The sequence below is a fragment of the Hyaena hyaena genome, unplaced genomic scaffold (genome assembly GCF_003009895.1).
Source record: "Hyaena hyaena isolate Hyena2069 unplaced genomic scaffold, ASM300989v1 scaffold_19, whole genome shotgun sequence".
Classification (NCBI taxonomy): domain Eukaryota; kingdom Metazoa; phylum Chordata; class Mammalia; order Carnivora; family Hyaenidae; genus Hyaena; species Hyaena hyaena.
In genome coordinates, this window is record NW_024080651.1 from 5,858,341 (window position 1) to 5,872,377 (window position 14,037).

The window sequence follows — 14,037 nt, forward strand, 5'->3', positions numbered from 1 at the left end:
TTCTTTTCTTTCTTTCTTGTCTCCAACCCTCCTTGTAATTGGAGGAGTGATTTCATCCGAGAGTTGATGCTACCTCTCATCTGAACAGTATATTCACTGGCCTAAAACCAAAGAGCAGTTGCAAGGAAAAATCTGATATCTTTGCCTTTTTGTGTTTCATTGGTAGGGAGGCATGATGACTTCTCTCCCCCATGCTTGGAACAACTGAAGGAAACAACAGTACAAGATGAGAACAACAAAGGTCTACAAACTCGTCATTCACAAGAAGGGCTTTGGGGGCAGTGGTCAGTATTGATCTGTCTTTGGGGGTTGTGTAAGTTGGCTGAGGTTCTGGTGTGTCCAATGCCTCGAAATTGACATGCTAACTCGTGACAATAGAGGCTGGAGGTGACTTAACTGAGTGAAGCAGCAAGTATAATATAGTAGCAGTGAAGGCAATAGCATGGGAGAGCACAGGCCTCTTCTAAAAGCACTTATGTTCTGACTTTTAAGGAGCATTGTGAATGTTGCCAGTTTACTACCATTCATTTTTTTGTATTTTATATTACATGTTTATTGTACATGTTCTATAAAATCCTAGTCTGCACTGGTTTGGCAGATAAGAAAAGCTTACATTCATTGAGAGCAGTAGTAAATATGCATGAGACAGGTATGATCAAAGCATGAACCTTTGCCTGGCTTCCAGGCATAGTGATAAGGGGCAGGACGCACCATATTGTGTGAGATTTTTCAATTCTGCCTCTAATTTTCCCTGTGATCTCAGGCAAGCCCCTAGTTTATCTTATTTACAGCCTCAAGCACTTTAGAACAGTTTCTCTGTTTCTCTTAGCACCTAGAGTCTATAAATCTGCAGAAAAGATGGCAATTAGTAATATGATTTTTTTCTTTTTGTAAAGGAATAATTTTCTGTCCTTACAACCTTATTTGTTTCAGAAATTAGAATTAATAACACAATAAGTCATTTTAAAATTGTATTTTACTGTGCATTTGCTCTTATGTATGTGTAAGCCTCTTTTGGGCAGCAAGGACTGCCCAAAAGGAAAAACACTAGTTTTTATTTCATAAAGTTTGTGGAGATTGAGTAAGATGATGTATGTAAAGTATTTAGCAGAGTACCATGCTCAGTGCCACTCAGTAAATATAACCATCATAATTACCAAAACAGTATATACTAGGCATTGCTATATTTAAAGCAACACAATTTTGGGGGCACCTGAGTGCCTCAAGTCGGTTAAGCATCTGACTGTTGATTTCAGCTCAGGTCGTGATCTCATGATTCGTGAGATTGAGCCTCATTTCCGGGTCTGTGCTGACAACATGGAGCCTGCTTGGGATTCTCTCTCTCCCTCTCTCTGCCCTTCCCCATCTCATACTCTCTCTCTAAAAAATAAATAAGTATTAAAAAAACACAGTTTCTGCTAAAAGACACTCCTTTATTAATACTAGGCTTTGTATCAATGTCTACTGATGATAGATGGTGCCTAAACATTTGTGGAATAGATTTGAGTAGACAACAGAAATAACTTTGGACAGAGGGAAGGATGCAAAGATACAGTATATACAGTGTATATACAATGTATACAAGTTTTTATATGTGTAAAACAAAGACAGCTGGGTGCTATACCCAGTCTCCTGTAGGACTATGAATAAAAACACATCCAACAAAATTAGCTGCATATCTGTGCTAAACATAAAGGTTATGAATATGACAAAGTCCCTTGTCACTAAGGAGCTTTCAGCTTGATGGGACAGATAATGAAAAAAAAAAAGAAAATGGAATTTGTCTTCAGGGAGTTTAATTCAGACTATAGAATTTATTTAAAAAATTTTTTTAATGTTTTTTTTTTTTATTTCTAAGAGAGAGAGAGACAGACAGACAGAATCAGAAGCAGGCTCCAGGCTCTGAGCTGGCAGTTAGCACAGAGCCTGACGCGGGGCTTGAACCCATGAACCGCGAGATCATGACCTGAGCCGAAGTTGGACGCTTAACCAACTGAGCCACCCAGGTGCCCTCAGACTATAGAATTTAGAGGAAGGCATCACAGAGGATTTGGCATAAAACTGTCATTGGAAGCAATATACTAAATAAAATTTGGTATTAACCCAGGGCTTTGCTATCCTAGGCTGAATTTTTGTTGGTTCTGATTATATTAGAAATTTAGATATACTTACTTGTCATGGTTTTTAGCATAATTAGAGACCATATCTTTCCCTCAAAATTAAGCAAGAAAAAAAAATCACTCTATCTTTATGGTTCTGAGATTGTTATATAAGAGAGTTCTCACCCCAATGACGGTGGGAGAGATAAACATATGAAATTATGTCGTCCCTCTATTTTAAGAGTCTCATTGGACCCTAATGTGAACTGGTATCCAAAGTTTTCACCTGATAAGTGCTGCCTTCCAAAATCTAGGGCATTTTTATTTGGCTTTTTTTTTGTTTTTGTTTTTTTTAAATGACATATAAGAGGTGGTAGGCTTTAGGCAGAAGGAACCTTGAACTAGTAGTCAGTCCTGGCTGTGCTGTTTTTAGCTGTTTACCCTTACAGCTTTATCACCTAGGTCATTTCTTCACTTTTGTTAGCTTTAATATGAACACTATCTAAACATAAGTTATTGTGCTATATCTTGGTGTATGCCAGATAAATGTGATAATTCAAGGGAGTAATGTTGTTCCAGAGGTTTAATTTCCAAAGAGCAAGGACTACTTTTTCCCTGGGATCAGTGGGGCGGTAGTAGAAATAGCATGATCTCTGAAGACAAAAGTCCGTGAAAGCTGACCCACCCAGCTACTCACTAGCTTTGTGTCCCTGTATGAGGTCATGACATTGCAACCTAGAATGTATACCACAATCTGTTGACCACGTGAGTCTCTTTTCTATTTGAAATTGCCCAATTTTCTTTCAGATGATGAGCTAGTCATGAACCCCAGAGTGTTTCCTCACATCAAGCTTGGAGACATTGTGGAGATTGCTCACCCCAATGATGAATACAGGTAACTGTCTCATTAGGATCAAGGGAACTAACCGGGCAGTCTGATTTTTTTTTTAATGTTTTTTATTTATTTCTGAGAGAGAGACAGCTTGAGCAGGGGAGGGTCAGAGAGAGAGGGAGATACAGAATCTGAAGCAGGCTCCAGGCTCTGAGCTAGCTGTCAGCACAGAGCCCGATGCGGGGCTTGAACCCACGAGCCGAAGTCAGATGCGCAACCTACTGAGCCACCCGGGCGCCCCACAGTCTGATGTTTCTGAATATTTTATTTAAGGGGCTTGAAAATGCTCCTGTCCTCTAGGATTTGATAAACTGATGATCTTTTTTTTAAATAGTTATTCTTTCTTCTTAAAGCTGAAATGATGGGGCGCCTGGGTGGCTTAGTCGGTTAAGCGTCCGACTTTCGCTTAGGTCATGATCTCGCGGTTCGTGGGTTCGAGCCCCACATCGGGCTCTGTGCTGACTGCCAGCTCAGAGCCTGGAGCCTGTTTCAGTCTGTGACTCCCTCTCTCTCTGACCCTCCCCTGCTCACGCTGTCTCTCTCTCTCTCTCTCCTAGAAATAAATTTAGAAAAAAATAAAAATAAAAAATAAAGCTGAAATGAGAACTCTGAAAAATTGTGTAGCATTTATTTCCTTGAATGTAAATACAGAATTTCTTTGTTTCTAAGAGAACTTTTTCCCCTTGTTGTGCTGCAGGTTACAATATGTCCAGAGGGATCTGTTTGCCTTTTGTTGGGGGGTGAAGAAAGCTGGTTAATTACCGCTTACAGCATCCCATCTCTTTGTTGCTTTTTTCTCCAGCCCTCTGCTTTTGCAGGTCAAATCACTAAAGGAAGATTTACAGAAAGGTAAGAATTCCATCTCTCTTTAAGATTTTTGCACTTAGAGAAACTGTTCCAGAAACTGTAAGAAATGTCTCTTCATAATCTTAAGGAATGTGGGTAGTGTACCTCTTTCCTTCTCAAATTGTGTTCCCCTAAAAAATTTGTCAGATGTCGAAACTACCAAGGAATCTCATTTGTCGGCATCTTGAGGACACTGAAGAAACCATCTTTTTTTTTTTTCTTTAAGGGTTTATTTATTTATTTAAGTAATCTCTATATCCAACTCAGGGCTCAAACTCACAATCCCAAGATCAAGAGTTGCATGTTCTACATACTGAGCCAGCCAGGCACCCCAAGAAGCCATCTTTATTGTCAGGGGGAAAGTTAACCTGCATAGATGAAGCTTTATGCTTAACTCAAAAAAAAAAAAAAAAAAAACAAATAAACCATTGTTGACAAAGCATGCTTTCCTAAATATTTTTTTACAAGATGTTTGTGAAGTGCCTACTCTGGATGAGGCAGGATAAAGAAACATTGATGATTACCTATCACAATGCAAGGCACTGTACTGAGTGCTTTTTGTAACGTCTCTTTCTTTTTGTCTTCCCACGCGATCTTGATTGAGTGAGGGAACTTAGTCTCAGTGAAGTGAATTAGCTTGTCTGAAGTCAGTAAGTGGAGGAGCCAGAGTAGCCATTCTAGTTCCTCATTCTGAATCTGATCCTTTCTTTTTTCATCTAAAGACCATACCATGGGGATCAAGGAACCAAAATGTTAATTGATAGCAAATAAGGTAATTCCTTAAATAGTACCTAAAAAAAATAAATTCTAATTTGTTCTGAAGGTTTGTGATGTCCACTACTTTCATAATACGATAGGGAACGATTTCATAAAATCCGAATCCTAATAGTTTCTTCCTTATCCTTGCCACCCCGTCACCTGTTATGTTTCTTATTTACCAGATATATGGGCTCATTGAAAAGTTTGTTTCTGTCTTAACTCTCTACTTTCATTCCAAATGAGAAATGATCTCCTTCCTCTTCTGACTTTTTAGTTCTCTGAACTTTTTAAAAATATTTTTGAGGGAGTGAGAGAAAGAGCATGAGAGAGCACACGCAAGAGGGGGAGGGGCAGAGAGCAATGAAGACCCAGAATCTGAAGCAGGCTTCAGACTCTGAGCTGTCAGCACAGAGTCCCATGCCAGGCTCGAACTCACAAAGTGCAAGATCATGACCTGAGCCAAAAGTGGACCCTTAACCAAACTGGACCCTTAACCAACTGAGCAACCTAGGTGTCTCAGCAGTTCTTTGAACTTTTTGATGTTGCTTCTTAAATTTGTAATTTTTCCTCTCTCTGTCTCCATTTCTGTCTCTCTCATTTTTAAAAATTTTTAAATTTTTTTTGAGAGAGACAGAGTGAGTTGGGGAGAGGCAGAGAGAGGAGACACAATCTGAGGTAGGCTCCAGGCTCTGAGCTGTCAGCACAGAGCCGGACATAGGGCTTGATCCTACGAACCATGAGATCATGACCTGAGCCAAAGGCAGCCACTTTAAACTCACCCAGGTGCCCCTCTGTCTCTCTTGGTTTTTAATTGCTTGAGGCTCAGGTCTTATTTTACCTACTTGTCTCACCTAAAAAGCAGGGAATTCAAAACTTTAAAATGCTAGAAGGCAGAGAATGTTTCTTGCCCATGGCCAAGGATCATTTGTGTTGCTTGCTGAATAAGTATTTATAGATTAGAATAGCTGCTTTTTCTGTTATCTGATTCAAATTTCTTCTGTTTCAGAAACTATTAGTGTGGACCAGACCGTGACTCAGGTGTTCCGTCTAAGACCTTATCAAGATGTTTATGTGAATGTTGTAGACCCTAAGGTACGTTTAGATTCTGGACTTGATATCCTTTGGGAATAATTAATACCATTAAGTCTCTAAGGAAATAATAAGTTGCTTAAGTATAGTGTTGGACTATTAAATATGTGGTCGTATATAGGTCACTTAGATTATAGGTATTATGTAGGTTGCATTTAAAGTCCTCACCTTTTTTTTACCACTTGTCCTAAAAGATTCTGTACATATATACATGTATGTGTATACATATATACATATATATACGTGTATACGTGTATATGTGTGCTTGTGAAGCTAAATGTAAAGTTTTCTATTGAAATACTATAATTAATCTATGTATTCTCTTTTTTCTGAAATGAGAAATGTTATAATAGGTAAAAATCAGTGTGTATAAGATACTATTGACAGTGTCTCGGGAAATGAAGCACAGAGCTCAGTGGCCTCTTTATGTGCCAGAGTCAAGACTAAACAGAATTATTACTTTGGTACTCTTTGCACTTAATTACAATACAGCTGCTGTAGCATCTGTTGTAGACTTCTCATCTGTGCTCAAAAGCATTTCCTGGCAGGATGAAATTCTGTTTGTTAGGTTTCTGTTATTGGATAGTCTTCTAGTAGTTTTCTTTTTTTGCTAAAAGGATCCTTCATGCTAAGTGTGCATTATCTTAAGGCTATAAAGTGTGGCAGAGTAATGCAAAGAGATGTATTTGATTATCCCTTTTAGGATGTGACCCTTGACCTAGTGGAATTAACCTTTAAGGATCAATATATCGGCCGAGGGGATATGTGGCGATTAAAGAAAAGTTTGGTAAGATGTTTTTATAAAAAAAAAAAAAGTCTGTTACTTTCCCCATTGTATTAATAATCCATATTCCTCATAGAGTGAAGAGAAGAGTATAAAATCCTTTCCAGTTCCAGCATCACAGACCATTATTGTAGATTCTTTGTGTATCTTCTTCCATTTTATTTTTGTAGTTTTTTTGAGCTTTGATTTGCTTGTTTATAGATTTTTACTCCACTTTTTTTGTTCAAATGGGAAATTATAATATTATTTTACATTTGAATGGAACTGTAGCTTTCAAATGTTCAAATCACCTCCCTGTGGACAGGTATTTATTACTTTTAGTTTATATATGAAAAAAATTGATTTTTTTAAAATATTTTACTTATTTCTGAGAGAGAGAGAGAGAGACAGACAACATGGGCAGGGGAGGGTCAGAGAGAGAGGGAGACAAGGAGTCTGAAAGAGGCTCCAGGCTCTGAGCTAGCTATCAGCACAGAGCCCAATGCAGGGCTCGAATCCACAGACTGCGAGATCATGACCTGAGTTGAAGTCAGATGCTCAACCGACTAAGCTACCCAGGTACCCCAAAAAACAAATTGAGAAGATAAGTGATTACCAAGCCAAAAAAACTAATTGGTGGTCGACACCAAGCTAGAACCCAGATTTTGTCGCTTCTGGGTTAGACTGCTTTTTTTTTTTTTTTTGCCATACCCTGCTCCCGTTTTCCTGATTTCGTTATTTTGAATTAACATTTCCCTCTTAAAATGATCAGTTTATTGTGAACTGGCACTGAAAATTCTTGTTGGACATTTTTTTTTTTTTTTTTACAAATAGTTTATTGTCAAATTAGTTTCCACGTAATTGTTGGACATTTTGAGTATTATGAAGCAACACATTGTAGGTTGAGTTTTCATACAGTGTATGTTTTCAGAAAAACATATGTTTGCTCATTTTTTATTGGACGGGAGAGAGTTCCGTTCTATAAATTGAGAGCTGAAATGAGAAACCAATGTTCTGTAATTAAATGAGTATGTATGTAAATGTAGATACGTATGCAAACGTATGTGAAGATAAATGTATCAGTGAAGCTAGGCATTTATTTTCCCACCTGGTCTTTACTATTGTCTATACTTGCCACACTCTTAAGAACCTACTGTTACACCTGCCCTAGCAGGTTTGCCTAAAGGGTAAATCTTATTACTCCCACATTAATTAAACCTTGCGTTATTAGAAGAAATTAGAAAGACAGGAGACTTTCTTTGTGACCTTTTATGGCCTTGATGTGTTGTTGAATCTCATAGTCTCTCTCTTTCTGTCTGTCTTCCCTTAGGTCAGCACATGTGCCTATATCACTCAGAAGGTGGAATTTGCTGGCATCAGGTAGATATTACATCACTCTTGACTTACCAGCTAGTAAATGGAAGTAGGATCTAGTGTAGTAACTGGGCTGCATACAGCATTTGAGGAAGGTGGATGTCCAAATAATAAAATACACAAAGCTTAAAAGGTTAGATTGTTGTTGCTCAAACAAAAAACCCCCAAAATGCACTATAGTAGTTTTAAGATGAGTGGAAGTTGCTGAAGTCACATGGTATTCTGTAACAAAGGAGGCATAGACTCATAATTTTAGAACTAAAAAAAGCCCTAGATGAAGGTATTTAATCAGACTTTCTCATTTACAGATTAAGAAACATATTTGGAGATACAACAGTAGTTCCTAATTTGCTGCCTTTTTTAACCATAGTGCATGACTCTTGATTTGTTAAAATTGTCCCTAAATTTCAGTTTGTGGAGAAGAGCAAAAAAGGGCCTTTTTGAAAGCCCCCCCCTTTTTTTTTAAATGTTTTATTTATTTCTGAGGGTGGGAGGGAGCATGAGCAGGGGATGGTTAGAGAGAGAGAGGGAGATAACAGAATCTGAAGCAGGCTCCAGGCTCTGAGCTAGCTGTCAGCACAGAGCCCGACGTGGGGCTCGGACCCACAAACCGTGAGATCATGGCCTGAGCCAAAGTTGGGTGCTCAATTGACTGAGCCACCCAGGCGCCCCTTTGAAAGCCCTTTTAATTCAAAGAGCACAATGTCCACAGAGTAAAGCCTTCAAACAGTGCAAAATGGTGTATAATGAAGAGCAAATCCTTCTCCTTAGAAAAAAAATGGCCTCTTTCCTGAAATTCATTATGTATAACAGAAGCGTATTTACATCTGGCTGACTCACTTTTAATAAAACTAGAATTGACCGGTGGGTTCTGGTGATGTAGTCTGGTCCTCCATTATGAAGTTCCCCATCAACTTTTCTTCTAATGGTTTCACTCATTTATGATTGTTGCAAGATGGTAATTTTCTTTCCTTTTCTTTTTTTTAAATGTTTCTTTATTTTTGAGACAGAGGGAGAGAGCACACGAGCACAAGTGGGAGAGGGGCAGAGAGAGGGTGGTACAGAGGATTCCAAGCAGGCTCTGCACTGACAGCAGAGAGCTCAATCTGGGGCTTGAACTCATGAACTGAGAGATCATGACTGGAGCCCAAGTCAAATGTTTAACTGACTGAGTCACCCAGGTGCCCTGGTGATTTTTCTACTTCAGTCATTTCTACTACCTTTGTTAGCCAGAATCCTTTTTGCAAAAAACTTTTCTTCATCAACTAGGGCTATTTGATTAATCTGAATTACTGATCCTAAAGGAAAGATGATTTTCTCCCCAGATTGGGATGTTTTAAAAGTTGGAGGGTCAAGGGACACCTGGTTGGCTCTGTTGATTAAGTGTCCGACTTTGGCTCTCAGGTCATGATCTGGTGATTCGTGAGTTCGAGCCCCGCATCTGACTCTATGCTAACAGCTTAGAGCCTAGAGCCTGCCTTGGGTTCTATATCTCCCTGTCTCTTTGCCTCTTCCCCACTTGCGCTTTGTCTCTTTCAAAAATAAGTAAACACTAGAAAAAATTTTTTTAAATGTTGAAGGGTCAAGATTCCTTGAAAAATCTTAACCAAAGATTTTAAAGTGCAGCCCATGAAGTGACTAAGCCTTGAGCAAAACAAGAAATGCAACCTAGATTCAGGCTTTCCAATACAAGCTAGTGTCTCTGAGGTGGTGGGCCAAGAGTCAGGAAAGCTGTAATCTACTCCTGCACTGCCAGTGATTAGCAGGGTGATGTTGGGCAGGTCAGGGAGACTCTTGAGCCTACTCCTCTCCAAAATGAAGTGTTTGGTTTAGAATCTTTTTCTGTGAAGGACCAAAGAGTAAAGATTGTACGCTTCGGGCAACATGGGTCTCAGGTCTCTGTCCCAAATTCTTAGTTTTTGTTTTGTTTAGCATTTAAAAATATAAAATCCATTCTTAGCTGTGGGCCATACAGAAATAGGAGATGGGCTGAATTTGGTCTGCAGGCTATCATTAGCTGAGACCTGGTTTAGAAACCCACTCAGATGCCATTCATTTTTACATTTGTTTTTCTGCGCAAGTGCCCTTATGCATATGGTACCAGATATACAAATGAAAACCTATAGCATAATGTCAGGTTTAGACTTTTAAAGTTCTGTCCTAATATTTTGCTCATTCATGGTTAAATGTAAACCAGAAAATCTTCTACCATTTCTCCAGAAGATTTATTTATAGTTTTCCTACAATGAATCAAAAGTCACTTTCTTTTCTTACATGGAGGTGTGCAAATTAAAAAAAAAAAAAAAAAGGAAGATGCTTTGGGACCTCATATAAGAAAAGATAGTCATTATTTATATAAAGTCATAATTATTAGAGAATTTTTCTGTAACTTACTCTTTTCACCTGGTAATTGAGTAAATACTTAAGGACATATGAGACAGTTCCATTCCTTGAGACCCTGCCTTTGAAATGTCATTTTTCCTTCAGAGGTAAACATTTTGATTTTCTTGACTAAATTTCCCATGTGTATTCTTTAAAATGTTAAAAATAGGGGCACCTGGGTTGCTCAGTTTTTTAAGTGTCTGACTTTGGCTCAGGTCATGATCTTGTGGTTTGTGAGTTCGAGCCCCGAGTTGGGCTTTGTGCTGACAGCTCAGAGCCTGGAGCCTCCTTTAGATTCTGTGTCTCCCTCTCTCTCTGCCCCTCCTATGCTCATGCTCCAGTTCTCTCTGTCTCTCAATAATAAATAAAAATATTAAAAATTTTAAAAACTGTTAAAAATAAATCCTATCGGTATTTTTTTAAAAGTTAAGTTTTAAAAGAAAAGTATTGTACTATTTCCTAACAATTAGCATTTTGCTTTTTTAAAATATGGAACTTAGAAACTTAGTCTACTTGGTCTCATTGTGAACAAAGTTCATTTTTCCATATAGAGTTTTTGGGATTGCTGACTACCTGAAGTTTCTTTTTTCACTTAAGAAAAACTTTTTTCCATGACTCACACTCCAAAGGAAGCAACATTGAATAATTTCAGGCCTTTACTTCCCAGCTGTCCAGAAGCAGACAGACTTGTGTGTAGAGTCACAGTTAAAGCCCCTTGGAACATCCAGTTTGGGTGTTTCTGTGTTGGATCTGCTGTACTGTGGATAATTTTCTGGGATCTTTGATTTGAGTCTAATTCTATGATGGCCATTCTTTTAGAATGCCTTTCCTAATTATAGAATTAATATTATTAAGTACCACGTGTTCATCATATACTATATACCAGCCATATGCTAAATATTTTTATATATAATACTTGCTCATTGTAGACAATTTGAAAAATAAAGAAGCAGGAAAAAGAAACAATATTACTATTCAGAATCAACCACTGTTAACATTTTGATACAGTTCTATCAAAATATTTTGTTTTCCTTTTTCCATTTTTGGCTTGAGAACATATAGTATACATGATTTTATATAAAATTTTAAACAGTGCAAAACCATTTTCATAATTTAAAAAATTTATTCTAGAAAATTTGAGTAATACAGAGAGTACAAAGAAGAAAACTTACAGTGGTATATAAGCCTACTATATACAGATAATCACTATTAAATTTTGGTGTGATCATTTAATATTTTCTTTAAAAAAAAAAAAAGGTTTTTAGGGGTATCTTGGTGGCCCAATCATTTGAGCATCTGACTCTTGGCACAGAGCTTGCTTGGGATTCTCTCTCTCTCCCTCTCTCTGCCCCTCCCCTGCTTGCTCACTCTCTTAAAACAAATAAATTTTTAAAACATTAAAAATGTTTTAAAGGTTTATTTTTGAGAGACAGAGCATGAGTGGGGGGAGGGCAGTGAGGGAGGGAGACACAAAATCTGAAGCAGGCTCCAGGCTCTGAGCTGTCAGCACAGAGCCAAACATGGGGTTTATACTCACCAGCTGTGAGATCATGACCTGAGCTGAAGTTGGATACCTAACCGACTGAGCTGCCCAGGTACCACCCCCCAAATTTTTTTTTAAGTGATCTCTGTGCCTGTTGTGGGGCTTGAACTCAAAACTCGAAGATCAGGAGTCATATGCTCTACCAACTGAGCCGGCCAGATTCCCCCTGTTTTATTTTCATATATACATACACATGCATGTATTTTTACTTTGATGGTGATAGTATGAATACTATTTTGTATCCTTTTTTTCCACTTAAAAGCATATAAACACTTTTGGTCAAGTTAAAACTGCTTGTAAATATTGTTTTAATTGTTCCACGATACTCTGTTGTCTGGAGACACCATAATTTACCTAACTGGTCTGCCATTGCAGGACATTTAGGTTGTTCAAAGGTGTGCTATGCAGATGACACTACAGTGACCATACTTTGCATTTATTTTAAGTTTATAGTCACAGAATGATGACATTTCGTTGTAAAGGATAGTGGCAATCACTGACCCCCAACAGCTCAATTGATAGAAAAGGGAGAGGAAGTGGCTTGTCTAAGCTCCTTCATAATTAACAACTAGTGCACCTTTACCATTCTGGAGGTTGGCCATGTGCCATTCTGCTTCTCTTGTAGGAAGCCATGTGCACTCTTGGCTTTTGTCCTGAGGGATATGGATTTTACATTTGCATCTGTCAGTGACAGTGGTGCCACTTGAACCAGCAGAAAAGTGAAGAGAACCTACCTCAGGGCCAACCTCAATTCCTGTTTGGTAAGGGCAGATTTTAGGTTTAGGAGCAAAGGTCACGATTGCATTTTTTCTGTCTTTGTTTTATAAAAAACCATTTCTACTGGAATGATAACTGTTTCATAGTTACCAAGTCCTCTCATTTATAGTATCTCATTGGGTCTTCCCAAGAGCTGTAGAAGATGGATGAGACAAGGTTATTAACCGTGTTTACTGATTTTTTAAAAATTGCCTCAGAAAGATTGTGGCTTGACTTCTGCAGGGAGTGGAGTCGCAGGAATCTAAGCCCAAATTTTGTAACACTACTTTGTCTATACATACTAGCAGAAGTTGGTGAGTTAGAGCAGTAACAATGTGTTTAGAGGTGTGGTTAATCTAGTATTTAGTAGCCTGTATGTAGAGTACTTCTTGCTAATAGAACTCAGAGATCTTGGGAACATTGAAGCCTGCCTTCTGTTAAAGAAACATAAGTGCCTTCTTAGATAAGGCTTGCTGCTTGTCCACTCATAGACACATTGGGCAGGGGAATACCAGGAAACATCCCTGTTGGTGAAAGCAGAGCTGGGAAGCATATTTTAGTGGTTTTTTTTTTTAATTTATTTATTTTGAGAGAAAGAGAAAGCACGAGTTGGGGAGGGATAGAGAGAGAGGGAAAGAGAGAATCCCAAGCAGGTTGCAAGGAGCCTGATGTGGGGCTCAAACCCACAAACTGGGAGATCATGACCGGAGTCTAACTTGGACACTTAACTGACTGATCCACCCAGGTGCCCCTGGGAAGCATATTTTAAAAACCATGGGCCTGGTCCAACTTTCTTCATTTTACAGATGGGAGGGAGAGCCAGCAAAGTTGACTGATTTGTCCAGTGTTTCTCAGGTAGGCTGAGCTGTGACTCGTGGTACATAGCATTTTCCTTGCTTTGATTTTATCTTTTCTTCTTTTTTTATGAGGACTGGTTGCGTAGGGCCAGTCAGTAGATTGCATTGGGTTTGGTAGAAGAGAAGGGCTTGAGTGGTTGGTTGAGGGATGATTGCAAGGTAGTCAGATAACAGCTATCACTTCCTTTCCAGAATAGCATTTTGTGTTAATATTTACCATTGGTATAGCTACTACAAATAACCTCTAGTACTTACTTGAGCACCTCCTAGCCTAGCACTGTCCTGAACAGTTTCCCCACATTATCTGGTTCTCAGAACAGTTCTGTAAAGTAGATGTCATTATCTCCTTTTTTAAGATAAGGATACTGGGCCTTACGGAGTTATTTCCCCATGGCCATTCAGCTAGTTAAGCAACTCTTAGAATTGTGACTAGTTCCTCTCAAGGCTGGTCCCTTCAGAAGGCCATGCTCTTTGAACTGTGCTGTCCATTTTATGCCCTTAAAAAGTTGCAGAGGAAAAGACATTTTAAGCCCCCAAAATGTAATACCAAGTCGCCATGAAAAGTTTTCAGCAGAATGGCCTCCATTGAATGTGAACCCTGACCCTACATGCCTCCTGACTGGTTGTCGTCGTCTTTTTTTTTTATTAAAGTTTTGTTTTTTTAAGTTTTTGTTTAT

The 14,037-nt window shown here is 38.5% G+C and overlaps 1 protein-coding gene across 5 annotated transcripts in view; it reads left to right on the forward strand.

Moving 5' to 3' along the window:
• The window catches only part of DEPDC5 (DEP domain containing 5, GATOR1 subcomplex subunit), a 134,121-nt gene that overhangs the window by 655 nt on the left and 119,429 nt on the right, over positions 1 to 14,037 (forward strand). For all 5 annotated transcript variants that reach the window (XM_039225513.1, XM_039225521.1, XM_039225536.1 and 2 more), the window contains exons 2-7: positions 167 to 284; positions 2,907 to 2,994; positions 3,794 to 3,840; positions 5,603 to 5,688; positions 6,389 to 6,472; positions 7,779 to 7,828. In XM_039225513.1, the coding sequence (XP_039081444.1) occupies positions 227 to 284; positions 2,907 to 2,994; positions 3,794 to 3,840; positions 5,603 to 5,688; positions 6,389 to 6,472; positions 7,779 to 7,828 (413 nt within the window). In that variant the 5' untranslated portion in view covers positions 167 to 226. The remainder of the gene's footprint in view (positions 1 to 166; positions 285 to 2,906; positions 2,995 to 3,793; positions 3,841 to 5,602; positions 5,689 to 6,388; positions 6,473 to 7,778; positions 7,829 to 14,037) is intronic.